A 24901-nucleotide genomic window follows, 5' to 3' on the forward strand; every position below is an offset into this window, starting at 1 on the left:
CGAGCGCTCAGCGGCAGCTCAGGTCCCGAGAGGGGCGGTGCAACACAGCGCGTGCCGAAGTGTGGCTTGCGCGCTGCCGCGGTGACGCTGCTTACACGTTGGCGCGTCGGCCTCGGAAAGTGACGAGGGGTCAGGGACCACGACGCGCACTTTGCAGCTCGATTGCAGAGGGTGTAGCTTTTTGCGGCGTTAAGAAAGGAGAGTGGGCGCAGAGCAGGGCACGGCGAAGCGACGCCGCCTGCTGCAGCTGCTACGAGTCGAGCCTGAGCTCAGCGGCGTGCAGGTGCCGGAGGGGCGAAGAGGCTGTGCGGACGCACGGCAGCGCGCGGAGCGTGTGGAGGCGCACGCGGCCAAATCGCCGATGCGGCGCAAAGGCGGACGGACGAGGTCAAGCACAAGGGCGCGCTTGGTGCGACGGCGGAGGCGCTGAGATGCCGGCGGCTCGAGCGTGCCGGCGGCGCAGGAGCGGGCCGAGGGTCGCCTGCAACTGTGCGACGTCGCTCGAGAGCGGCGATGCGAGGGCTGGATCAAGGAGTGTGCGGGCCGAGAGAGCGAGGGTAAGAATAGGAGGCTAAGAAGATGTGGGCACGGAGAAGGATAAAGATAGGCTGGCCAGCAGCGCGACGAAGAGAAGAAGAGGAGAGAGGGTGCGCGGTGGGGGCATGAATGCGACCCGGCCTTGTCTTTTGAGCGCCTGGCCCTGGCAGCGGTCAGCCGGCATGGAGCGCACGCATCGAGTGAGGCAGCAGGCAGGCAGGAAAGCATCGGTGCTAGTGCTGCTCTGGACGTCAAGCGTGCGCGATGGCAAAGTCGATGCGGCGATGGAGCGGCGAGCAACAAGAATGCGGCGCCAGCCTCCGTTCTTCGTCATGCGTCTCCGAGCTGTGCGCTGCGGCAGTCGACGACGTCCTGGGTCCTTCGCGCGCTTGGTGGCGCTTGCCTCCGCGATGTTCCGCTGCGCTCTGCCGCCGGTGCCGCAGCGGTGCTCGGCGGCGAATGTCGCTCCGGACAGGGAGCGGCAGCTTTTGCCAACGGTCGATGTTACCGCAGCGCGCTACCGGCGGCGCCAGAGGCGCAGATGCAGCGTTCAGGCGGTGCCGCGGCGCGGACGGTGACGCGTGAGCAGCCGCGGCGGGCGGTGCAGCGCAAGCGGCGAGGCGCGAGTCGGCCGCTCGGCTGCTCCCACGCTGCGCGCCTCCACGCCGGCCTCGGTGCCGATCCGATAGCGCACCGGCCTCTTTCGCCCCTCCCGCACCCTCCGCTCGCTCCTGCCTCGCCGCTGCGCACGCTTCAGACAAGCGCGTGCGCCGGCGCCTTAGCTGCGCCCTCTCCGCATCGCCCTTGCTTGCCGCAGCATCCACGGCATCGGGCACGATGCAGCGCTTCCCTCGGTGCGCCGCCTCGCTGCGCCTGCGCCCGCTGCGGCCCGCGCGCCTCGAGGCGGCGCCGCGCCGCCTTCGCGCACTGCACAGCTCGGCGCAGCGGCACGCTGCAGCAGCCGCGAGCAGCGCGGCACCGGCGCCGCTCTATCCGCTCGTCGAGGGCCGCACGCTGGCCGCGGCGCCTGCGGCCGGCGCGCTGCCCGAGGCAGAGGTGGACCACGTCGTCATCGGCGCCGGCGTCGTGGGCCTGGCCGTCGCGCGCGAGCTGGCACGCCGCTGGCCCGAGCGCAGCACGTACCTCGTCGAGCGCCATGCGCGCCCGGGCGAGGAGACGAGCAGCCGCAACTCCGAGGTCATCCATGCCGGTAAGTGGATGCTGAGCGCTGCGGCGTCACAGGTGGAGGCTGAGGGGCGTGGGCTGCCTGCCAGGGCTGTACTACCCCGTCGACTCGCTCAAGACGCGCATGTGCGTGCGCGGCCGCGACCTGATGTACGAGTACTGTGCGGCAAAGAACGTCGCACACAAGCAGGTGACGAAGCTCGTCGTCGGGCCGGCGAGTGCGCAGGGGTACCTGCAGAAGATGGTCGCGCACGTCGATGCGCTGCCCGCGGCGCACCGCCCGCAGATCCGGCTCGTCTCCGGCGCCGAGGCGCGGGAGATGGAGCCGGACCTGAGCCCTGATGTCGGCTGTGCAGTGCACAGTCTCAGCACGGGCATCGTCTCGTCGCACGAGCTCATGGCCAGCTTCGAGCGCGACATTCTCGAGGCCGAGTGTGCCGAGATCGTGTACGGCACGCGCGTGCTGCGCATCGACCCTGTCGTGCCCGCAGCTGGCGGCTCGAGCAAGCGCGGCGCCAGCGCAGACGAGAGCGGCTGGATCGTGCAGACGCAGACGGGCGACAGCGAGCATGTCGACATGCTCAAGGCGCGCGTCGTCATCAACGCCGCGGGCCTCAATGCGCCGTCGCTGCTCAACGGCCTCTTGCGCGACGGCCACTTTGGCAGTGCGCCAGCCGACTGGGCGGCTGCGGGAAGCGGCGAGGGCGCAGATGAGCAACGGCCACTGGCGGCGTACTACATGAAAGGCAACTACGCCACATACAAGGGCGAGGGCGCACGCAACGTCTCGCGCCTCATCTATCCCGTGCCGTCGGGCATGGCCGGCAGCAACGACGCACACAAGCACACGTCGCTCGGCAGTGAGTCGCAGAGGCCCATTAGTCCATGTCCACAGCATTGACATGCGCGCAGCGCACCTCACGCTCGACCTCGACGGCAACGTGCGCTTCGGGCCCGATGCCGAGTGGCTCTTTCCCGACGCCTCTGCGTCGGCCGACTTCTGGAGCCGCTCCCTGCCGGCGCTCACGCCCGTGCCCTTCTCGCACGAGCAGGGTGCCCAGGAGGCACGTCTGGACCAGATGCTCGAGGCGATCCGCTCCTACCTGCCCGGCGTGCAGCGCGAGGGCCTGGCGCCCGACTACGCCGGCATCCGGCCCAAGCTCGTGCCGCCCGGCGCGGCGTTCCGCGACTTTGGCGTGCTGCTGCACGACAGTGCACGGCTAGAGCAGCAGCGCATCTGGCAAGAGGCGCTGGCCGATGCGGCGCCCGGCACCGTGTCGGGCGCCATGATTACGCTGGCAGGCATCGAGAGCCCGGGCCTGACGAGCAGCCTGGCCATCGGCGAGCTGGTCGCCGACCTCGTGGCGCGCCGCGTCTGGGCCGACGCTCGCCGCACGCGCGTCCTTAAGCGGCAGAATGTAGACCACGCCGCGGGCCTCGACGGCTGGGCTTGATGCACGCACCCCCCAATAGATGGAGCTTGGATGAGGTATAGGCATTTACTTGAGTTCTGCGTCCTGCACGCCGTTTGTCGCTGCATCGACGGCCGCATCCTGCTGTGCCGGCTGCGCGGCGGCGGCCGGCTGCTGAGGCGCAGCGGGCGTGTCCTCGCCGACCTCCTCCTTGCTCGGCGCCGGCGTGGGCCCGCCAATCATGCGCTCCAGCAGCCACTTGACGACGTCCTCCTTGCCCGCCATCTGCGCCTCGCTCATCGGGCCGCGCCCCGCCTTGTTGCGCGCATCCCACGGACTCCGCTCCGCCGCCTTCTCCTCGTCCTCCTCCTCGTCTGCGCCCGCGCCACTCTCGACTGGCCGCGGCGAGAGCTCCTCGATGCGCTGCACCAAGGCCTGCACCGCCGGCAGGTGCCCGTTGAGCGCGGCCCAGTGCACGGCCGTGTTGCCGGCGTCGTTGGCGCGCAGCACGGCGTCGAGCTTGAGCTTGGGCAGCAGATACGAGAGCACCTCTGCGCGTGATGGCGTGAGCACTGACGCGGGCTTGGGCGGGCTGGCAGCCGCGGAGCACGTGGTGCCGACGCGAGCAGCAAGCCTCGGCGGGAGGCGCCAGCGTGGCACCGTGCTCTCAGCTGGCGTGCCCCGAGCAGCGGGCGCCACAGCCGCGTGGCAGAGCTCGACCTCAGCTCGGCACTCACCCATGTGTCCGTTGGCCGCCGCATACAGCAGCGCCGTGTTGCCCGTCTCGTTTGCCGCCGCGTCGAGCGCCTGCGCCAGCTGCGCGTCGCTCAGCGGCGCCGCGCCCTCGGCGGCAAAGGCGGCGAGTGCGCTGCGCAGCTCGTCGACGTCGCCGGCGCGCGCGCTGTACAGGACGTCGTCGATCTCGTCGGCGGTGGGTGTGCGCATGGTGTGGTGGTGCGGAGGGCAGTGAGGTGGCTGCGTGGACACGACGTACGCGCGCTGCTGAGACCTTCGCGCGCGGCGGGTGGAGCAGGCAGGCGAGCAGTGTCCGCGCGCCCTACGCTGCCCGCCCGCCACGCCCAAATTTTGCTCGGCCGAGCGCGTGTCGCGCGCCGCTCGCGGCACCGACGACGGCCGCTTCTCACCACCACACCACATTCAGCAAGCATGGCACCCGGCGCAGCAGGCAAGCCGAAGCGCAAGCGCGCACGCAAGGCGCGCACCGCCGCCGCCCTCGACGCCTCGAGCTCGTCCTCATCCTCGTCCGACTCGTCGGACAGCGAGCCCGAGCCGGCGCCGGCGCCGGCCGCGGCCGCGCCCATGGACGTCGACTCGGACAGCGACAGCGACGCGAGCTCCAGCTCCACCTCGTCGAGCAGCAGCAGCAGCAGCAGTGCCGCATCAGCCAGCTCCAGCCGGGCGCCGGGGCCGTCGTTGCTCCAGCCGGCTGCCGGCGCCAGCAGCAGCGTGCCGGCGTTCAGCCAGCGGCCGCGCGCCTTCTCGCCCTCGCCCACGCCCTCGCTCGACGGCTTCTCCGACGATGAGCTCAAGCCGCGCCGCGCTGGTCGGACCCGGCTTCCAGACTTGCCGCCGCCAGAGCTTCCGGCGTCTGTCGCCGCCACGGCCGCCGCAGCACCGCGGCGCACGCGCGAGGAGGAGCGCGCCAAGCGTGAGGCCAGGCGTCTCGAGGACGAGGCGCGCCAGGAGGCCGAGCGCGAACAGCGCGCCAAGGCGTTCCGCGGCTTCTGGATGGAGATGGTGGCGGAGGACTTTGGCGAGGAGCTCGACAAGATGCGGAAAGTGAGTGCCGCGCGCAGAGTGCGTGCTGCGCATGTGCAGCGCCTGCCGCCAGCCGATGTGCGGCCCCCACTTGCCTGCCTGTCTGCCCCCCTGCTGACTCTTGCGTCCTCACTAGCGCGAACCAGCACTGGCAGACAGCTCGGCGAGCGGCCGGCTGCCGCTGCTCATCGATGCGCTCGGCTCCGGCGCCGAGCTCTTCGCGTCGCGCAGTGCCGCCGACGCCCGCACTGGCGCGGCACTCTTTGGCGCCTCCGCCGCGGGCAGCGGGCGGACAGGCGGCGGCGTCGACGAGATCAGCCTGGCGATGGGCGCTCAATGACGATATCACGCTTCGGCACTGGGTACAAGGCGCGCGCGCATGTGATTTGAAAGATGCAAAGGGAAGGGCCCAGAACTGAGGCGCACCGTCGCTGTATGGAGACACATTCAGAGGGTGGGGGCCTGAGAGCGATGCCGAGACGTGTAGTGCGCGCAAGAGGGGAAGAACGGCGAAGTGAGACGAGCCGCAGTGTGCAGAGCCCTTGCGCGCGAGGAGAGTAGAAGGGGGACGAGATGCGAAGACTGAGCGGCACAGGGGCAGGTGGGAGATGACATGATGAGGAACCAGAGGCGGCAGAGGACGCGCATGCGAAGGGGAGCGCAGGAGGGAAGGGTGCATGCGCACAGGAAGAGGCAGGCGAGGCCTCAAGGCGCATCAGAGACTGACTGCGATCCAGAAAGACTGCGTGGAGGGCGGAGAAGAGGCACGGCCAGACCGACTGCTATCCTTGGCGCCAGCTGGCGCCGCGGTCGCCGCCGCCCCAGAGCGCGCCGATGAGGTCGCGCGCCGTGTTGACCATCTCGACGGCGCGGCCCACGATGCCGCCCTCGTCCTCCTCGACATAGTCGTGCGCCAGCGGCACGCGCACGCCCGCCTCGCGGTCTGCGCCGCTGGGCGCCACCAGCGCGCCGGTGGCCGACGTGCGCCGCGGCACCGTCGGGCTCGACGGCGCGCCGGCGCCGCTGTCGCCGCTGTCCTTGGAGCCGCCGCGACGGCGGCCGCGCGCCTTGGCCAGTGCCAGCGTCGGCGTGTTGAGCGGCGTCGGGCCACCCGGGTTGGACGGCGGGCTGAGGTTGGGGTTGTTGCTCGGCAAGTTGTCGACATCGAGGCTCAGCCGCGGCTCCTCCTCAGCGGCAGGCTGCGCCTTGCCGGCCTTGCTCTTCGACGGCGACTTGCTCGTGCGGCGGCTCGACGACGGCGCCTCGTCGGCCCACGCGCCGTACAGCGTCGAGTCGCGCTCGTCCGAGCCGTCCTTGTCGCCGAGCTGCGGGCTGGCCGGGTACGTCGGGCTGGCAAAGTCGAGCGATGCGCGCCCGTCCGAGTCGGAGCCGTAGCCCTCGGCCGCGGCAGAGCCCTGGCCTAACCGAGCCGCCGCCTGCGCGTACGATCCGGACGAGCCCATGGCGCGCGAGCCGTCGCCGGCGCGGCCGCGAAACGAATCGCGCCGCTCCGACGAGCGCTGCGAGCCGGGCACGGCCACGGGCTGTGCGCTGGCGTCAAACGTCGCCGTCGGGCTGGTGCCCGCGGCGCTGCCGGCCGAGTTGTTCGAGCTGGTGCGCGAGCGCCCGCTGCCCGAGCCAGGCGGGCCGCATGAGCCCCGCGTGGCGTCCTGAATGCGCTCATAGCTGGCAGAGCTGCCCAGGCGCTGCGCCGGGCGGCCGCGGCCCGTCTTGGGCGACGCCGGCCCGCTGCCGCCGCGCAGCTCCGGCGAGCTGGATGCGGCGTCGGAAGAGCCGCCCGAGGCGGCAGCGCCGGCAACCGAGCTCGAGTCTACTGATGCGTCCTCTGCTGTGCCATCGTCGTCGAATGCCGGCGCGCTGCGTCTCTTCAGGATGGACTTAGGCGCCGCCGGCGAGGTGCCGGACGCCGATGGCGACGTGCCGAGGATCTCGTCTGCCTGCGTCTCGAGCGGCGGCGAGACATGCGTGACCGGCGCGCCGCCATTGCGCGCAGCCGCCGCGGCTGCGAGGCGCTTGACGTTGGCGTGCGCCGCCTCTGCGTCGGCGGCGGACGTGTTGGGCGGCGAGTAGCCGTCTGAGGCGGCGGCGCTGTACGCGTTGGCGACGTCGGGTCCGTTGAAGTAGTCGAACTCGCCGCCAAAGTCATCGTCAGCGTCCCACTGGCTGTAGCGCGTGGCCGAGTCGTCGCCGCCGCCTGCGCCCTGCGACGGGTCGTACGTGCCGCCGTAGCTGTTGATCGGCTGGCTCGAGACGCGCGAAGGCGTGCCGGACTTCCAGCTCGAGGAGAAGCCCGTGGGGTCCACGACGGGCGCAGAGGGCAGCGGGTACACGTCGCTCGTCTTGAGCATCGTCGGCGCCAGCTTGGCAATGGTGTGGTGCTCGAGGCCCGGGCTGGAGCCGCGGCTCGAGACCATCGGCAACGGCCACGTGGCGCTGGCGCGCGGGCTCGACTTCATCGTCAGCACCTCGTCGTCGGACTCCGCCGTGTCGGGGTCCGAGCTGCGCCCGTTGGCGCCGCGCGACGAGGACGACGACGAGGCGCCGCCGTAGTCGTCGTCCGAGTAGTCATCATCCTCGTCGTCGTCATCGTCCTCGTCCTCCTCCGGCACGTCAATCGAGATGCACTGGTCGACGCGCTGGTTGAAGCTGATGTGCCGCCGCTCCTCCGTCTGCCCGCTGTCCGCGCGCTCTAGCGACGGATGGTTGAGCAGGCGCACGCTCGCCGGCGGGCTGCCGCCCGTCTTGCTCTTGCGCGCCACGAGGTTCGTGTCGCTGCGCACCGAGAAGAGCGACGCACTGCGCCCGCCCGTCGGCGAGTTGCGCGCGCTGGCGCCCGGCGTGCCCACGCCGTCGCTGGAGCCCTGCGCATGTGCCTCATTCTCATCATCCGACCCTTCCCGCGAGGCGTCGTTGCTCTGCGGCATGTTGTCAGAGGCACTCCGCCCGGGCGTCGTGAGCATCTCCGAAATGGTGCGGTGCTTGAGGATGGAGCGCGTGCGCGACGTCACGTCGAGGCCGAGACGCTCGCGCGCCGAGGCAATCTTGGGCGGCGGCACCGGATCAGCGTGCTCGTGCAGCGGGCCGTAGAGCCACGTCACGTCGCTGTCCTTCAGCCTGCGCGGGAAGAGATGAGATTAGTGCATGTCGCGCAGCGGGTCTGCACTCAAGCAGCTCGTACGTGCACTTCGCATATCTGCGGCATACAGCAGGCTCGCTTCGCCAGGATAGCGTCTCGCCACGCTGCGCCACGCCTCACCCAATCAGCACCGTGCGCTGCACACTCACCAGTTGAGCGTCTCGGGGCTGATCGTCTTCAGCTTGCCGCGCTGCTTGGCCCATGTCCGCCAGCCTGCATTCTCCAGGCGCACGCCATTTGCGATCTCGTTCTTGCGCTGCAGAAGGGACAAGGCGTCAGCGCCGCGGGGCAAACAGATCCCAGCGCTGCCAGCACGCGCGTGCGTGCGTGGCGCAGCGCGAGCCGCGGCATCGCGCCTTCATCGCGCGGCTCACCTTGGTCATGGCCTTCCAGCTGCTCCACACGTCCTCTTCCCGCCAGTTGTGGCTGAGGTAGTCGACGCAGATCGACGGCGTCTTGTTAATGATCTGCGCATCGTCGGGCGCCGGCGCGTGCGACTGCACGGCCGGATACGGCGCGGGCGCGGACATCATGCCGGGCGAGCGGGGCGCCTAGCGGCGGAGAGCGAGGCACGCAGCCAAGGGGCGCAGGGACAGACGGCGCAGGCGCCGCGGCAGGCCAAGAGGGCCGGCGATGGAGTAGCTCCGGGGCGTGGCGCGCAGGATAGGATAGGATAGGCAGGCGCAGGAAGCAGCGAGCAGCGAGCGAGCGGGGCACGCGGCGGGGCTGCACGGAGCGGGAGCGCGCGCAGCAGCAGCAACAGCGGCGGCAGCAGCAGCGATGGGCGGCTGGGCGGGCGCGAGACGGCTCGTCTAGAGGCAGCGACGGGCTGCGGGGAACGAGGATGGCGAGGTGGTCGTCGGCGGCAGGGATGGACTGGCGGTGCTGGACGTCGGAAGCCAGAGATGGAGCCGCGAGCAGCGGCCGTGTGGGCTCGGGCTCGCCAGCCACGCGCGATAGAGCGCGCGACAGGCGAGGCGGCAGGCCGGCGCTGTGTCCGCGCACGGCGCGCGGCGTGCGATCTGGCGCGCGCGAGAGCCGAGCAGCAGGCCGCCAGCCTCGCCCTCGCCCTCTGCCACCGAAGGCCGCCGCGCACACCCGAGCCGCGGCACGCGCAGAGAGAGAGCCAGCCAACGGTGACAGCCGCCGCCGCCTTCGCTGTCCTGCGCGCGCCGCCGCCGCCGGCCGAAGGTGTCGCCGGGCCGTCTTCCGTGGGCATATCTGGCGCTTCACTTCGCTTCGCTTCCAGGGGCGGCGCGACGGACACCGCCTCACAAGGTGGTGCTGGCAGTGAGAGCATGCAGCGAACAAGTTGGCCGTGCGGGACCGTCCGCGGCGGCGCAGACAGCACCTCGCTGGCGGCTGGCGTGCTCAAGCAAAGGCGGGCACGCGCGCAGCAGCGCTGCACCCTGCCCTCTGCCTCGGCTCTTCTTGCAGCGGCAGCCCCACGCGGGCGCGGGGCGATCAGGCCGGCGATGGGTGAGCGCGTGCCTCTGCACCCCGCTTCTGCGGACAAGGACGCCGCAAGCATCTCATCTCTTGCGCCTTGGCCTCCTCGAGAAGAGGACCAGAGCTGTGGGTCAGAGAAGAGCCAGCTGCGTCTGCGTTGCCGTGTCCGCCAGCGGCAGCGGCAGCACAGGAGCAGGGGCGAGCTGTCAGCGCGCCGCCACAGCGCGGCATCCTAGGCACCGCGCACGCCGCCTGCCTGCTGCTGCCTGCTGCTTGTCCCCTGAGGCGTCGGCCATAGAGCGCCAAAGGGGCATCAGCCGCCAGCGGCGTCTCTAAAGGCACCCCTGTGGTGATCAGGTGGGCCCACGGCAGAGGAACAGTGAGCGGCACGCCCCTGAAGCGGCTGGGAGCAGCCTAAGAGCTGTGAGCCGCTGGCCGGTCCGAGGCCGGTCCGTGGCGCGCCAGCCAAGAGACGCAGCTTGGTCGACAGCAAGGCCGCAGCGGCGGCATGGGACGATCTCAGTGGGCTGATGCGGATGACCACAGCATGCAACGCGAGGCGCTGCTCCTGCCGAGCCGATGCCAGCAGCTGCAGGGCGCCGAGCGAGTCTGCGCGGGCGAGTTCGAGCGAGCGGTTCGAGCGAGAGCGCGCCGCACGCCCGCACCGCCGCGGATGGACGATGCTCCGCCGAGCTCTGCCTCTGCTGCGTGTGAGTCGGAGCGCTCTGCACCTTGATCCTGCCCTGCAGCTGGCCTGACGTCGCAGACAGCATTGAGCGAGCTCTCATGCTGTACGGCGTCTATGTGCTCGAGGCTGAAGGTGGCCCTCGCGCGCAGGCGCCGAGGTTCTGAGACGACGCTCCTGGCGGGCGCGCCGGAGCATGCTCGGTGGTGCGGCGCTTGCTCGGCGCGTGCCGCCGTCTCGCCGCTGCCGTCAGCACTAGTCAGAGTTGCAGCTTCCTCGCTGCTCTTGCAAAGCGTGCAGTCCCGACGCATCGGCACCCAGACCGAGCGCCGTCAGCCAGTGTCATGGTCCGCCAGTACGCAGCTCCACCACGCGATTCTGGGCGAGGAAGCAGGGCACTGCATAGTCTTAGTGGCGAAGGGCAGAGAGAAGCCCGCAGCCACGTCGCGCGTCCCGCTCTGCAGCGGGGCCGGCATCGGGACCCCGCTCTTGCTCGCGCGAGCAGACCCACTCACCCACCCGCACATGCCGCAAGTCGCCGTCGTCCCACCACAGGCCGCAGCGCGCAGCACGAGGGCTCGCTGCTTGCGCTGCTCGACCCGGCCGCGTGCTCGCCTCGAGAGTCGCCGACAGCTCGCTGCCGCTCCCGCGCCTCAGTCGCACCTGCCCATGGCTCGTCTCGAGTGCGACAGACAGTCAGTGAGATGGTGCAAGAGTGACGATTAGATGACGTTGTGTGTGGTGACAGTCTAGCTAGTATACAGCGGGGGCGCAGCAGCAGCAGCAGGAGCAGGCGCCCTCCCTCAGAAGGAGAAGCGCAGCAGGGCCGGGTTGAGGGCGATGGGATAGAGAATGTGCATGGCGCAGGCCCAGACGCAGGGGAAGATGATGAGCGGGTCGGTGACGCGCCAGATGAGCGGCACGGCCGACGTGGTGCACACGATGACGCCGGCAATGACGCTGCCGCAGAGCAGGAAGGGGCGCCACTGGCGCCGGAAGATGCCGGGCACCTCGACGAAGAAGTTGCTCTCCTCGAGATCCTTGAGCGTCGAGCCCCACGTCATGTTGATGCCGAGCGGGTGCGCAAAGATGGCCATGAGCACGCTGTACGAGATGCCCGAGAAGAAGACACAGAGCGCCGGCAGCCAGACGATGTGCTCGAAGAAGGCCTCGAGCAGGCCCTGGCGCGTCGCGCGGAACTTGGCAATGATCGTCGCCAGGTTGCCCGCGGCGGAGAAGACGATGAGCACGGCGAAGAGCACGTTCCACGACGGCAGGTAGGCCAGGTCGAGCTCGGGCAGCAGCCAGCCGGAGAGGCAGTAGCTGAGAATCGAGATGGGCAAGGCCGAGGCGATGGCGTAGTAGGAGAAGATGTACGACGAGGCGGAGCACTTGGCGTGCGTCGGCACGGCCGAGGACCACATGTAGCGCGAGTAGATGCCCGTCAGCGGGCCCTTGTACCACTTCCAGATCGGCTTGAAGACGAGCTCCGAGCAGCCGAAGGCGTACTTCTGCCAGCGGTTCAGCTCGTCCTCGGCGGTGAGCGAGACGCCCTCCTCGAAGCCGTTGTTCGAGTACGTGGCCCAGCGTGTGATGTAGCCCTTGAGCAGCACGCGCAGCGACAGGTCAAAGTCCTCGGACACGGTCGTCTCGCACCACACCTTGCGCTTACCGTCGGCGGGGTCGATGAAGGCCGCCTCCTGGATGGCCGACCAGCGCAGGAACGCGTTGTGGCCCATGAACGGCGCCACGTCGCCGGCGGCGACCGTGTACGAGATGGCAAAGTTGATGCAGCGCGTAAAGAAGCCGATGCAGCGCTCAAAGTAGTTGTCCTTCGTCACGAGCATGACGCCGGAGCAGTGCTGCAGGATCGCCACGTCGGGGCTCTGGTGCAGCTCCGAGACGGCGTCGAGGAAGCAGTCCTCGGGCACACGCGTGTCGCAGTCGATGATGAGGATGAGCTCGCCGATGCGCACGTTGCCAGCCGCCTCGGCCTTGGGATGCGTCTCCTGCACGGCGCGCTCGAGGCACCACTGGTAGAACGACGCCTCGTCGGCGTACGACCAGCTCTCGAGCGTGTCGGCGTCGACGGGGCGCTCCTCGGTGAGCATGCGCTCGACGGCCAGCGAGATCTCGCACGTGAAGTTGAGGTTCGAGGCCTTCTTGAAGCGGCCGGCACGCATGTAGCCGTCGCTGTTGTGCGGCGGGCGCGCGACCCAGGCGATCTGGTTGCGGTCGTAGTAGTCGAGCCGCGCGGCGCGCTCCACCTCGTCGACGACCTGCAGGCCGTCCTCGCTGACGAGAATCTCGGCGGTGCCGCCCTGCAGCTCGTACGTGCTGATGGCCGCCTTGAGCGACTCGATCGTGGGGATGAGCACCGACTCAAGCGACTCCTTGTACACGGGCATCTGGATCGTCACGTGCGGCAGCACGCCCGTGATGCGGCGCGGCGCCACGCCCGAGTAGTAGCGCGAGTTGAGCGACATGTGCCGGATGGGCGCAATGACGAGGAAGATGTTCTGGATGATGTTGTCGCAGAAGAAGAGCGTGATGGGAAAGAGGAAGGGCGCGGCGCTGAAGATGACCATGCGCATCCAGTTGCCGTCGACGAGGCTCTCCATGATGAGCGTGCGCAGCATGAGGCTGATGATGAGGCAGTTGAGGCCGAGCGCGAGGCCGTGCGCCAGCGGCGCCTGTAGGTTCGTCGAGCGCTCCGGGATGTCCGCGCCGTCCTCGAGGTCAGGCGTCATGTGGCCGTCCTCGATCTCCTCGCCCTTCTCGTTGAGGCTGCGCGCCTTGGTCGACGCCGACGAGCTCATGTTGCCGAGCGCCGGCGCCGCCTGGCCCGTGGCGCGCTCCCACACGTACTTGACCATCTTGGCCTCCATGTTGCGCGTCGCGGGCATCAGGTCGTGCACCTTGTCGGCGAAGATGATGAGACGGTTCTCCTTGCGGACGAAGCAGGCGCCCTGTGCCTTGCGGCAGGTGGCCAGCTCCTCGATCGACTCGACGACCTGCACGCGGTCGACGGTGGTCAGGACAACCTCCGTGGCGAAGCGCGGCAGCGTCGAGCAGATGCCGGCGACGACGGTGCTCGTCATCGAGATGGACGCCTCGCAGTTGAGCAGGCACAGGCTCTGCAGCCACGGCACTAGCCGCGGGTCGGCCGACGGACACGAGACGTAGCGGTTCTTCTCGAGACGCAGCGCCACGCCGTTCCAGATCGCGGGATTGTCGGAGAAGAGGCGCTCACGCTGTCCGGTGCGGAAGAGCGTCTCGGCCATGATGAGGTAGGCATCCTGGCGCTGCAGCGAGACCTTCTCCTGGTTCGAGCCAGGCGTCGAGTGCGACTGTGACCGCGAGCCGGAGCTGTGGTAGGACGTGCTGGCGGGGCCGAAGCCGAGCTGCGACGCCTCGCCGTCGAGCTCCGTCAGCGGCGCGCCGTGGCTGAGCACCGAGTGGCCGCCGGTCGAGTAGGGCGTGCGCGGCGTCTGCGAGCCGGACGGCGGCTCGTCGTACTCCTCGTCGTCGGACTGCACGAGGTGCGCCTGCGAGGTGGACCCTGCGGCCACGAGCTGGCGCATCTGCGGGTAGCCGGACATGGCCGGCGGGGCGGGTGTGGGGCGAGGTCGAGGTTGGTGGATGGATGCGAAGTAGAGACGGGCACGGGTGAGGATGCGTGACTTGAGCGTGTATGGGTGGGGTCAGATCTTGGGGGTGCAGCGAGCTCGGGCTGGACACGATGCCTTATGAGAGGCTCGGCGAGGACTGCGAGACCATCTCCTGATGGCGGCGGTGAACACGCGCCGGGCATGCTCATCCGCGTCCGTCTGTCCGCAGCTGTTTCAATTGGAAGCCCGGCGGCCCCGGTTGAAGCGCCGTCCGTGCGAGCTTAACGATCGCTCGCCAGGCGGCCGCAGCCGCCGCACGCTGATGCTCGCTCGCTGCATCTGTCAGAACGGTGGAGGCGGCGGCGGCGGCGCTCGCTGCTGGGCCCAGGCGGCGTCGGCAAGCCGCAGCGCATGCGTCTAGCGCGAGCGGCGGTCTTTGTGGCGGAGCGCCGCGGCCGCACGCTGCTTCTGCCAGTGGAAGCCCTGGGAGCAGCCGCTGGTCGAGCACGAGGCGTGCAGCGGTGCGGCGTCGGGCGCATGCTGCGGCTGTCTCACCGCCCACGCCGGGGAAGGCAGGTGGTGCGGCGGCGGAGGGGAGCTGAGCAGCGGAGCGCGGCGACGCCTGCGAGATGGATGAGACCGCATGCGGCTCCAACTCGAGGCGCCGCGGCGGATGGGCCTCAGCCCAGCGCGCACAGACTGGCCGCGTGCCCGCCCAGCGCCCAGCAAGATGCAGCGCGCGCTGGATGCACCGCGGTGACTGCTCTCGCGCCGCGGCCCGAGAGCCGGCGGCGGGCGCGCGCGCCGAAAGCCACGCCTGCTTCGCCCGTGATGAGGCATCTGGGCAGTGTGCGCCGCCAGCGTCGCATCTTGCTCTGCGCCGCATGCGACGAGTGGTGAGACCGAGGCGTCGAGGCAGAAGAGCAGTGTGTGGCAGCTGTGGTGCGCCCGATCCGAGGCGACGCTGCAGCAACACGGCTGCGGAGCCTCGCTCCGCTTCTGCGCCGCTGCGTGCGGCCGCATGCTGCCCATGCCTCACCAGGTGCAGATGCAGGCACGGTGTCGGCGCCCGGCCTCTGCATCTGCTGCTGCGCGCCTCGGAGGCTGGGCGCCGCGCCCGTTGCGCCTCTTGTCTCGCGGGCTCTCGACGACGCCTCCGCGGGTGTGCGGCACTTGCAGCTTGTGCTTGCTCTCTCCAGCCGCAGCAGCCCATGGCGGCACCTCGATGCTCGCGACTGCTGGCTCGCGGCTGCATGCTGACAGGTCTCGCAGAACGGCATGCAGGATGTGCCATGGCCGTGGTACAACGAGCTCCGTTGATCGAAGCGCCCAGGGTCGCCGGCAGCGGCGAGGCGGCGAGGTGCTGCGGTGGGCAGCAGCAACGACGCAGCACCGCTCGGGGCCGGCAGGAGCATCGAGCACACGAGGTGGCCGCGTCCGAACGGGCCATGCCAGCGGCCCTACCAGGAGACCCAATCGCCTTGGCCCGAGCTCTGTCCGACGTGCGGCGTGTGCATCAGCTCGATTCAGCTCGATGTAGACAACACATCAGCGGCAATCGAGGCGCAGACAAGCCAACAGCCTGCTTGACGGCGGGAAGAGCTGCTCCCACGCTGTGATGGACGAGCCGCAGAGCAACACTGCGGCGCCCAGCAGTGGGCAATGTCCCTGCAGCCAGCCTCTGAGACCTAGTTTGAGGGTCTCTCTACATTATGCTGCAGCCAGGAGCACCCCACGTGTGCCGTGTACCTGCGTTCCGACCCGGCGAAGAAGCGACGGCTGGCTGCGAAGGTCGGGACGGAGCGAGAAGGCGGCGCTCGCTCGCGTTCGTGTCCGCGGGCGCCGCGGTGTTCCCACGCCTCACTCGCACCCGCGCTTCGGTGTCGTCCGTGCAGCCCGAGGCGGTCTGGCAGCTCTTCTCCACACCCTCATCCCTGCCCCTGCCCACCTCTTCTCTTTCTCAGCAGCGTCTGCACACGCGCACCGTCCGCGCACATGCCAGCCACCTCGCTGCCAGGGCCCTCGGGCAGCGTGCCTCAGGCCGTGCCCGACGTGCCCGGCGCGCGCGTCGACGAGCAGCGCAGCGAGAGCCTCAAGGCGCACGTCGCCAAGCTGTGCCAGCTGCAGCATACTCGGTGCGTGTCTGCGGCGCCGAGGACGCACATCGCTGTGCCTCCAACAGCGGCGATAGACGCCAGCGGCGGCTCAGCGGCCCGTCTGACGCGGGCGCTCCACAGCTTCCCCGGCGCACAGCCCGTCTCGTTCACCAAGGCCTCGCTCGACCTGCTTCTCACAGAAGAGTGCGTGTGGCTGCTCCGGTGATGCGCGTGCTGCCGTTGACGCATGACGCGCAGCTTCTGGGTCTGTGAGAAGTCAGATGGGCAGCGTGTGCTTGTCCTGATCGCATGGAACAAGTTTGCGCATCGGCAAGAGGTCTTTCTCGTGAGTGCCGCGCAAGGAGCTCGCTCTTGCTCTTGCCGACTCGAACGCCTTGCCAGATCGATCGCAAGAACATCTATCGCGAGCAGAGCCGCGCTCTCTTCTTTCCGCACTTTGAGAAGCCGCGCGGCAAGCCCGAGGACCGCATCGTGCAGGACATCGGCAGCCGCTGGAAGGCGCTGCATGAGACGGTGCTGGATGGAGAGCTGGTGTGGGACACGCTGAAGGACGGACGCGTGAGTGGCAGTGTCCCTCTTGATAGAAGGCTCTGCATGGCTGATAGGAGGCACGTATCTGCAGCGCAAGCTGCGGCTGCTCCTCTTCGATGCGCTCGTCATCGACGGCCAGAACATGGCCTCGCGCACGCTCGAGAAGCGCTACGGCGTGAGTTGCCCCCAGACAGACCGCGCTCTCTGCAGCGCTGACCCAGGCTCGCAGCGGCTGCAAGCGTACGTGTACAAGCCCTTTGTCGACTTCATGCGAGAGAACCCACAGCGAGCGCGCGATATGGACTTCGAGTGCGTGGACGTGAGAGCGCCCAGCGATGCCTCGTGCTGACACGGTCATGCAGAATCTTCGTCAAGACGATGGACCTCGGCTACGGCATTCAAGCGGTGCTCAAGGACCGGATACCGCGGCTCGAGCACGGCAACGACGGCCTGATCTTCACATGCATCACCAGCGGCTACACCTGCGGCACAGACTCCAAGATGTGAGTGTGTGCGTCAGGCGCGTCGGGACGTGCGCTCATCGGATGTCCATCAGCATCAAGTGGAAGCCGCCGTACGAAAACACCATCGACTTCAAGCTGCGCCTGCGCTTTCCGCCAGACCTGGCCGTTGATCCGCGCGGCAATGTGCCAGACCTGTCTGCCAAGCCCTTCTTCGCTCTGGACCAGTTCGTCGGCCGGGAGCGCGGCTCGACGTCCGACGGCTACGAGTACTTTGACTGGCTGCACGTGGAGGACGATGAGTGGGAGCAGTGCGTGGCTGATGTATCCCCATGTGCACTGCCCTTGCTGACCGGTCTGTCTAGGATGAAGGCGAGCGGCCAGCAGTTCGACGATGTCGTCGTCGAGGTCTCGTGGGACCTCAAAGGCGGCCCGCTTTCCGCGGACGGCGAACCGACGCCAGGCTGGCGGCTGCATCGGGTGCGCGACGACAAGCACGACGGCAATCACCACACCATCGTGCAGAAGATCATCACATCGATCGAGGACGGCGTCGAGGAGGACGAGGTAAGCACGAGCGCAGGCTGAAGTGTGGCAGCGTCTGCTGACTGAACTCCCCCTCTGCAGCTGGTCGGCGCCGAGCAGGAGATGCGCCGAGCGTGGAAGTCAGAGGAGCGCACGCGCATCAGGAAAGCCGGCCTCGTGCAGAGTCGGACAGAGGCGCCGAGTCGGCCAGAGGCGCCGGCAGGGCGGAGAATGGGGCCTGGGCCGCCGATGCGCGGCGTGCCGCCACCGGGGCTCAAGCGGTAGCGGCAAATGCACATATACCAGACGGCACCGCCACGACGTCAGGCGGCCGATGGGTGACAAGGTACGATTATGTGCTACGGCTAGAGTACATGCTGGGGTCGCGAGTGGGCCTAAGGGCCAGGAGGCGGCGGAGACCACGTCGGCGCCTGCTGCGGCGGCGATCCTTGCCAGCCGCCCGGCGCGCCTGCTCCCTCCGGCTGCCACGAGTTCTGCGGCATCTGCGCTGGCGGACTTGCTGCGCCCCAGCCTGCGCCCCAGCCGCCGCCGCCGCCCCCGCCCATCTGCGCCTGGCTCGCTGCTTGCGCTTGCATCTGCATCTGCATCTGCATCTGCATGTTCATCTGCGCTGCAGCAGGGGAGTGTGGTCAGCGCACAGCGTCAGTGCACCTCCGGAGAAGCAGCTCACCGAGCCACGCGAACATCTCGGGCTGGCTGGGCATTTGCTGCAGGGCGAGTGAGCCGGTCAGCACAGGTGCAGCATGCAGCATCTCTCCAGTCGACACACTTGAAAGGAGTTGTACCAGCGCTGCGCCAGCTCCGTAAGCGCGTCGGGCGTCGGGAAGAACGTGGCCATGTTCCACGTCGACATGTCGCCCACGCTCGGGTCCGGCTGCACTCCGCCCGGTGCGGGCCGGGAGCGCTTGCTGCTCTCTGCGTCTGCACTCTCTTCTGCAGCACGCTTGACGCCAGGTGGCGCAGCTGCTGTTTGTGACGCCCAGGAGGAAGCCAGAGACGGCATTGGCGGCGCCCGACCTGGCATCTGAGTGGGGAGTGGGCCAGACGGAGGCGGACCTGATGCGGGCGACGCAAGCTGAGGTGGCTGCGCGCCAAGAGGCGGGCTCTGCAGGCTGCTCCCTGGCGGCAGCCGTGTAGGCACATGCGAGCCAGACGTGGTTGCGGCGGCGGCACTTGCGCTGCCCGCGGCCGGCGTTTGTGACAGCAAGAGGCCAGACGAGGACAGTTGCTGTATCAGCGCAAGCGCGGCGTTGAGACCGCCGGCTGGAGGCGCCACAGAGGTCAAAGGCACGGCGCTGCTGCGTTTGGATGAGAGTGCACTCAGTGATCGAGTAGATGCGCGGCGCACGGTCTCACTCACCCAGCATCTGGCTTCTGAGGCGGCGGCACCTCGGCGCCCATGAGTGCCAGCGCGCCTGGCGAGTCGGCGCGCTCGCGCTCGTCGCTTGCCTCGGACCGCACTGGTGATGCACTGGCCGAGCCGCTGTCCAGCAGAGCGCGGAGATGCGACGGCAGACCCGTGAGCGGCTCCTTCGCTGGCGCATTGCCATTCTCGGCCTTGCTCGAGGCGCTCTCGTCCGCTGTGTTGGTGCGTGGTAGGTGACGGCCACCGGTCGGGAACACGAGCATGCAGGGTAAAGGAGATGCATTTCAGTGTGTGTCAAGTACAGGGTACGCAAGACCGGACGGGAATCTAGCGAGCAACATACGCGCCGTGCCGCAGGACCAGAGTCCCTCGGCAGTGGGCAGTTCATTTCATCGACGCACGCACTCCTCCTTCTCGCCGACGCTAGGCGGGGACACGCATACTGACGTTGGCTCGCTCTCTCCTTGCGCTGCGCTGCGCGGTCCGACTCGCGCTCGAGCAGCTTCGTCTCTTCGATCTTGGCACGCGTCCGCACGGCCCTGAGCGTCGCAGACTTGAACGTGCCTGACTTGTGCCAGATGTCGATGATCTTGAACACCTTCTCCTGCAGCGCGAGAGCAGCACGCAAGGACAAAGGCAGAGCATGATCAGACGTCAGCGCATCTTTTGTGGTCCGCCAAGCGAGCATTGACGCACCCTCTGCTCCGGCCTGACGATCTTGAGCGTGCGCAGCGCCACCTCCTCCACCCTGCTGTCCATGCGATCAAGGAAGCGCTGTGCGTCTCCTGCAGAGGCCACCTTGCCGCTGCCGTCTGCCGCCGACTCGGCAGATGCGCCCTCCTTGCTGGCCTCCAGGCACTCGCGCTTCCGCTTAGCAAGACTGCGAGCTTGGCCGCACACTGCGTCGACGAGGTAGAGTGATGAGACGCTCGTGGACGAGGTGGCCTGGCGATGCGCATTCATGATGCACTCTTCCAGCTGCGACGGGTGCTAGGTTACGTCGCGTCAGTCGATGTCTCGGCGCGGCTCACGTTTGCGGCTAGCTCCTCAGGCTCTTCGGAGCTTCCTGTCGCTCTCAGCAAGTACAAGGCAGACCATGCGAGAGCGCAAGAGGCCGCTGCTATTGTCTCCCGCTCATCGCCCGCAGCCACTTGCCGAAAGCCATACCACCCGCCGGCACACTCACTGCATAGAGCGGCAGTGCCGCCGCGCGCACCCGCTCGACCCGCGATGCCGACAGCTTGTTCGACGCAATCGTTTCCTGCAGCAGTGCGGCGAGGCTCTGTGGACGACGATTCAGTCGGCGATCCGCTGCTGCTGCTGCAGCTGACGGCAACTCACGCGCACGTCTGGCGCCGTCTCCGATGCAGCTGACGACGACATGGCTGCTGTTGCTGCGAGGCCGCCAATCGTAGAGTGCGAGGGAATGGACGTGGTCGAGAGATGAGAAGCGGCGCCGGCTGCGCGGCGCATCAAGACGACGGACAGCCTGGCGCATCCGCCGTCACGTGCGCGCACGCCCCTAGCGCCGCTGCGCGCCAGAGAGATGCACCGGCTGCCCAAGTGTTGGTCTATCAGCCGGGATTCAGCAGCGCTCAGCGGCCTTCTCTCACTCTCCATCAACCGCCTCACTCAGCACGCCACACTCCATTCTGCTGCGCCACGCCAGTCACCTCACGCAGTAGTCCACTTGCTAGCGTCTCGGCTCCACTTGGCTGCGCACGAGCCTCTCCTTTGTCGGTCGTGCGCGCGCCGACACCATGGAGTCGCCGCTGCTCGACCCGGCCTTTGCCGACGACTCGCTCTCCGACACGCAGTCCATCGGCTCGTCGCGCTCCAACACGCCGTCGCGGCGCCGCACGCGTGCCCGCTCCTCGCGCGCCACGACGCCCGGCGTGGGCGACTCGCTCGGCGACGAGCTCGGCGGCCTCAGCGGCGGCCACAGCCTGGGCGATGAGCTGGGCGCACAGAGCTTGGGCGACGAGCTGGGCGCATTCGCGGGACAGAGCCTAGGCGACGAGCTCAGCGGTGGGCAGAGTCTCGGCGATGAGCTGGGCGGTGCCGCAACGCTCGGCAGCGACATGCCCAGCGGCAGCCGGCAGCCCAGCGCGGCTCATCTGGAGAACCAGAGCACCGCCTCGCCGCGCCGCTCGGCTCGCGGCGCAGATGCCGGCTCAATCCGACGGGCGTATCGCGACAACCTCTCAGACGACGAGGCGTCGCAGACAGCAAGTCATGCCGAGAGCGAGGCACTCGATGCCGAGCAGGCAGAGCTCGACGAGGAATACTACTCGCACGCATCTGCGGCGCTCGAGACGTCGATCGCATCGACGAACCGCTTCTTGGCGTCGCTCAAGGGCATCTCGTCGTCTGGCGGCGGAGCAGGCGCATCGCGCAGAGACGACACGGCTGGCCTTGAAGCCGCAGCCGGCGCCGTCGTGCGGCTGCTGCGCGAGAACACGGCGGAGCGCGAGGCGCAGGTGCGCGAGCTGACGGACATTGTGCGCGAGCTTGGGCGGGACCATGCTCTGTGCGGCATTGTAGACGACGATTGGGTGGAGCGGGGAGCAGAGGAGGACCCGCTAGGCTTCGTTGGCATGCGCGCCGGCGCGTCGTCTGCCTCGCTCGACCTCGTCGCAGAAGAGGATGATGGCTTGTCTACGTCCGACGTCGAGGCAGCAGAAGGCGCTGAGTTCGCGCCAGTGGGTCCACGCGCGCCGGCTGCCGATCAGCTCGCACATCTGCGTCTCGCAAGTGGCGCGCTCATCGGCTCATTGCAAGCGATGCACGAGCACACACAAGTCGCACGAGCAGCCACTTCGGACGCAGCGCGCCGCCTGCGCGCGCTCAAGGGCGTGCTCGTCGCCTGGAAGACTGAGACGGAGGGCGTCGCTCGGAGCGAGGCGTGGATCGAGGCCGACCGCCTCGCCAGCGCCAGCAGCAAGGACGACCCAGTGCGCAACGTCCAGGCCTGGACAGCCGGACAAGTGGAGCGAGCGCAGCGCGCCATTGCTGAAGCCGGCGCACGTGCGCAAGTCCTGCTGCAGCCCGTGCGCTGCGATGGCTTCGACCGCCTCGTCGCCGAGCTGCCCGACGGCGCGCTCGACAAGCTCGCCGGCCAGGCCATTGCCAGCTCGTAGACGGCCCTCGTCACCATCTCAAGAACACCGGTCCATCAAGTCACATGTCTCACCTTACACCAGGCACGCGTCACACTCACAGTGGGCGTGCAGCGCGATACCCTGCGAACATCAAGAGATAAGTGCGATTGCCTGATGCAGGTGCTAGTGTACAGGAGAGGCGGGGGATCTAGGCCGAGTCGGAGGTCAGGGCGTCGCGCCGCTGCTGCGTCTCGAACGACTTGGCAGCGGCCGGCTGCGCCTTGGGCGTCGGCGTGGCCTTCTCGCCGCCGATCTGCGAGAGGTCAAGCGGCACGCCGATGCCCATGCTCTCGAGTGCGCGCTCGAACTCGTCGCGATCCAGCGCGCCAAAGTCGCTCTCGGCGTCGCTGTATGGCTCGCCGAGGTCGTCATCCGGGCGCGCCGAGAGAGGGAAGGGCCGCTCAGGGTGGTTTGTGTCGGGCCATGTGGGCGAGCTGGCGAGCTGCAGCAGGATGACGCCGCCATTGCCCTCGTCTGAGGACTCGCCGCTCTCGTCGCTGCTCGAGACGGAGATGATGCTGGCGACGCGCCGGCGCGCCTTGGTCTGCTGGACCTCGGACTTTGGTCCTGGCGAAGCGGGGACCAGGCTCTGTTCGTCGTCGTCCTCCTTTGTCCAAGCCTGAGCCGGAACGTGAACAGCGTCGGGCTGGAGCACCAGCGGCTTGAGTTCGATAGGTGGTCGTAGCACCTCAAGAGGCTTGTCCTGTCCGACGCCGCTCAGCGGCAGGTCTTGGCTCGACTCGGCAGCGGCAGTGCTGGCGTAGTATGACGTGAAGCTGCTCGCCTGACTCAGCGTCGAGCTGGCCGGCGAGAGGAGGTGCTTCGACGCGGCGCTCATGCTGCGTCGCAAAGAGTTGCGGTCGGTCATCATCGACGAGCTCGTCGAGAGTGCGGGGCTCATGTATTCGATGCTGCTTGCATTCGACGGCGTGCGCGCGTGCGACTTGGGCGGCCGCTCCGGCGCAAACTTGGGAATTGCGTCTTGCGAGGCAGACTTGGCCATGGCGCCGAAGTACGGGTCGGCGGAGGGACGACGCTGACGGTCAAAGGCAGGCACGCCGGGCAGGCTGCCCATGCTCGTGACGCTGCCCTGCCGCTCGCGGCGCGAGCGCCACGTCTCGTCGTCGGACGTGTACTCCACGAACGGCTGGCGCGAGCTTGGCGCCGCAGACTGTGCCTTGCTTGCCGACTTGCCGCTCGGCTGGCGCCGCGGGCGATGCTCGATGGCCGACTGCCACTGCGCCGTCTTTGCCGCCTCCTCGAGCTGCTTCTCCCACTGCTCTGCGGCACTGAGCTTGCGCGCCGAATTGTCCTGGCTCGCCTTGCGGCCCTTGCTGCCGGGCATCGAGCTGAAGCTGGCGATCGAGGACGGTCCGAAGCTCGCGATGGACGCGGGCGAAGACGGACCCGTCGAGTAGCCAGAGTGCGCGGAGCTGCGCGAGGGCGAGACGGGAAAGCGGTACGGGCCCGAGGTGCGCCGGTACGGCGAGATCGGCGACGCGAGCGACGAGTTTGTCACCTCGTCGGACAGTCGCGCTTTGCTGTCTACGTGCAGACGGCCATCGCATGGGCCCGATTCCTCGAGATAGCTTTGCGTCGCCGGCGAGAAGAGGCGAGCGGCGCGGCTCGAGAGGCGCCGGCCTGATGGCTGCGGCTCGTCCGAGCCTTGCTTGCTGCGCTTGCGCAAGCTGCCAAACTTTAGCCGGCTGCCCGAGCGCAGCGGCGCGCTTGAGACATCCTCGGAGCTCTGCTTGTCAGGACTCATGTCGAAGACGGAGTTGGACTCGATGCCCAGCACACGCCGGGCCTTGGCGCCGGGCAGGTCGTCGCCTCCCATCCGGCCGGGGCTGATCAGCGCCGAGGCAGTCACATCGCGCCGATGGCTTCGAGCAAGGTTGAGCGACTCGGGCGCGCCGCCGCGCCGGAGGGCCACTGGACTCGGAATCGGGTCTCGCGGCGCAGACATGGTCATGAGCAGCGCACCGGGCGTGGCGAGGATCTCCTCGAGGTCCTCCTCGCTGCCGTTCTCATCCTCGAGGCAGGAGTTGACCTCGCTGGCCTGTGATGGGCGACGGCCGCTGGCGAGGTACGAGGTAAGGAACGAGTCGGGCACCGGCAGGCTCGAGGACGAGCGCGCGAGCTCGGCACCGCGCCCGATGCCGAGGCCGATGGTGGGATGCGGCGAGGCGATCATGGGAGCGTCGCGCTTTGCCATGCTTGCACGCAGGCCGTCGTTTGATGCTGATCGCTGCAGCGCCGGCGACATGTCTGTCTCGACGGCGGCGTCGGAGGAGCGAGCGGGCTGCACTGTGGCGCGCGAGGTGGATCGCTCCGGAATCTGTATCGGCGCCGGTCGCGGCCGCAATGGCAGTGGCTTGTGCGCGAGGTATGGGTGCTCGGTGCGTGGCGAGTCGTCGACCTGAGCCCCTGTGCAGGCCGCGAGGATTGACTCTGCGAGCTTGGACTGTGTCTGCAGGTTGTAGTCTGCCAGCAGCTCCTCGGAGCAGACGGATGTCGCTGCGGACGACACTGAGCCGCCGGAGCTGGACTCGCGCGAGCGAGGGGCGAGGCGCGGCAGCAGCTGCTCGCCAGGCTGCGAGTAGGCGGTTGCGAGGCTGTTGCTCGACGAGCGTGACGAGACGGAGGCGGAGCGGCGCACGAGGGGTGAGTGCGACCAGGAGACGGAGTGGGAGTAGGAGAGATGCGAGCCCATGCTGGCCTGGCCCGACATGGCGGCGGCGGTGGCCAGCGAGGCAGGCGAGCAGCTCGGCTACAGCCGCAGGGTCTGCGGCACTGCGGACCAGGCAGGCTCGCTTGCGCAGCCAACTCGGCTCCGGGCCGAGCAGCAGGATCAATGCAACGGGCCAGAGGGGCGAGCGGGCGGGTCGCTCGTCGTGCCGTCGC

The 24901-nt window shown here is 68.7% G+C and overlaps 12 protein-coding genes across 12 annotated transcripts; 5 read left to right on the top strand and 7 right to left on the bottom strand.

The window, feature by feature from the left end:
* Nucleotides 1–7: 7 nt before the first annotated feature.
* FA09DRAFT_78857 (hypothetical protein) lies at nucleotides 8–1122 on the bottom strand. The gene has a single exon (XM_025745834.1). The coding sequence runs from the start codon at nucleotides 763–765 to the stop codon at nucleotides 190–192; it is 576 nt and encodes a 191-aa protein (XP_025596897.1). The 5' UTR covers nucleotides 766–1122; the 3' UTR covers nucleotides 8–189.
* A 252-nt stretch (nucleotides 1123–1374) lies between these two features.
* Nucleotides 1375–3176, top strand: FA09DRAFT_326087 (FAD dependent oxidoreductase; the record flags this gene model as incomplete). Its single annotated transcript, XM_025741192.1, has 3 exons — nucleotides 1375–1747; nucleotides 1812–2582; nucleotides 2635–3176. The coding sequence occupies 3 exons, from the start codon at nucleotides 1375–1377 to the stop codon at nucleotides 3174–3176; spliced, it is 1686 nt and encodes a 561-aa protein (XP_025596898.1).
* Nucleotides 3177–3221: 45 nt separating this feature from the next.
* Nucleotides 3222–4079, bottom strand: FA09DRAFT_339989 (ankyrin; the record flags this gene model as incomplete). The annotated part of the gene is made up of 2 exons (XM_025744275.1): nucleotides 3222–3685; nucleotides 3872–4079. The coding sequence occupies 2 exons, from the start codon at nucleotides 4077–4079 to the stop codon at nucleotides 3222–3224; spliced, it is 672 nt and encodes a 223-aa protein (XP_025596899.1).
* Nucleotides 4066–5340, top strand: FA09DRAFT_331111 (hypothetical protein). Its single transcript, XM_025742874.1, has 2 exons — nucleotides 4066–4934; nucleotides 5050–5340. The coding sequence occupies exons 1-2, from the start codon at nucleotides 4302–4304 to the stop codon at nucleotides 5251–5253; spliced, it is 837 nt and encodes a 278-aa protein (XP_025596900.1). The 5' UTR covers nucleotides 4066–4301; the 3' UTR covers nucleotides 5254–5340.
* Nucleotides 5272–9003, bottom strand: FA09DRAFT_331112 (hypothetical protein). The gene is made up of 3 exons (XM_025742875.1): nucleotides 8445–9003; nucleotides 8220–8326; nucleotides 5272–8048 (listed from the first exon to the last, which is right to left on the bottom strand). The coding sequence occupies exons 1-3, from the start codon at nucleotides 8601–8603 to the stop codon at nucleotides 5696–5698; spliced, it is 2619 nt and encodes an 872-aa protein (XP_025596901.1). The 5' UTR covers nucleotides 8604–9003; the 3' UTR covers nucleotides 5272–5695.
* A 498-nt stretch (nucleotides 9004–9501) lies between these two features.
* Nucleotides 9502–10031, bottom strand: FA09DRAFT_331114 (hypothetical protein). The gene has a single exon (XM_025742876.1). The coding sequence runs from the start codon at nucleotides 9748–9750 to the stop codon at nucleotides 9535–9537; it is 216 nt and encodes a 71-aa protein (XP_025596902.1). The 5' UTR covers nucleotides 9751–10031; the 3' UTR covers nucleotides 9502–9534.
* A 57-nt stretch (nucleotides 10032–10088) lies between these two features.
* On the top strand, nucleotides 10089–10968 carry FA09DRAFT_79902 (hypothetical protein). The gene has a single exon (XM_025745835.1). The coding sequence runs from the start codon at nucleotides 10322–10324 to the stop codon at nucleotides 10928–10930; it is 609 nt and encodes a 202-aa protein (XP_025596903.1). The 5' UTR covers nucleotides 10089–10321; the 3' UTR covers nucleotides 10931–10968.
* A 39-nt stretch (nucleotides 10969–11007) lies between these two features.
* Nucleotides 11008–13488, bottom strand: FA09DRAFT_334828 (hypothetical protein; the record flags this gene model as incomplete). The annotated part of the gene is made up of 1 exon (XM_025743747.1): nucleotides 11008–13488. One exon carries the CDS (start codon nucleotides 13486–13488, stop codon nucleotides 11008–11010), a length of 2481 nt encoding a protein of 826 aa, XP_025596904.1.
* A 2252-nt stretch (nucleotides 13489–15740) lies between these two features.
* FA09DRAFT_343830 (hypothetical protein) lies at nucleotides 15741–17850 on the top strand. Its single transcript, XM_025744620.1, has 10 exons — nucleotides 15741–15950; nucleotides 16053–16115; nucleotides 16170–16257; nucleotides 16314–16490; nucleotides 16555–16638; nucleotides 16693–16772; nucleotides 16826–16966; nucleotides 17020–17235; nucleotides 17290–17491; nucleotides 17552–17850. Exons 1-10 carry the CDS (start codon nucleotides 15811–15813, stop codon nucleotides 17732–17734), a joined length of 1374 nt encoding a protein of 457 aa, XP_025596905.1. The 5' UTR covers nucleotides 15741–15810; the 3' UTR covers nucleotides 17735–17850.
* FA09DRAFT_331117 (hypothetical protein) lies at nucleotides 17788–20269 on the bottom strand. Its single transcript, XM_025742877.1, has 8 exons — nucleotides 20178–20269; nucleotides 20023–20118; nucleotides 19533–19826; nucleotides 19284–19440; nucleotides 18831–19050; nucleotides 18240–18768; nucleotides 18141–18177; nucleotides 17788–18080 (listed from the first exon to the last, which is right to left on the bottom strand). Exons 1-8 carry the CDS (start codon nucleotides 20217–20219, stop codon nucleotides 17845–17847), a joined length of 1611 nt encoding a protein of 536 aa, XP_025596906.1. The 5' UTR covers nucleotides 20220–20269; the 3' UTR covers nucleotides 17788–17844.
* Nucleotides 20270–20309: 40 nt separating this feature from the next.
* On the top strand, nucleotides 20310–22060 carry FA09DRAFT_80046 (hypothetical protein). Its single transcript, XM_025745837.1, has one exon. The coding sequence runs from the start codon at nucleotides 20597–20599 to the stop codon at nucleotides 21974–21976; it is 1380 nt and encodes a 459-aa protein (XP_025596907.1). The 5' UTR covers nucleotides 20310–20596; the 3' UTR covers nucleotides 21977–22060.
* Nucleotides 22061–24853, bottom strand: FA09DRAFT_79913 (hypothetical protein). The gene has a single exon (XM_025745836.1). The coding sequence runs from the start codon at nucleotides 24726–24728 to the stop codon at nucleotides 22146–22148; it is 2583 nt and encodes an 860-aa protein (XP_025596908.1). The 5' UTR covers nucleotides 24729–24853; the 3' UTR covers nucleotides 22061–22145.
* Nucleotides 24854–24901: the final 48 nt, after the last annotated feature.

Source organism: Tilletiopsis washingtonensis, assembly GCF_003144115.1.
Source record: "Tilletiopsis washingtonensis strain MCA 4186 unplaced genomic scaffold FA09scaffold_16, whole genome shotgun sequence".
NCBI lineage: Eukaryota > Fungi > Basidiomycota > Exobasidiomycetes > Entylomatales > Tilletiopsis > Tilletiopsis washingtonensis.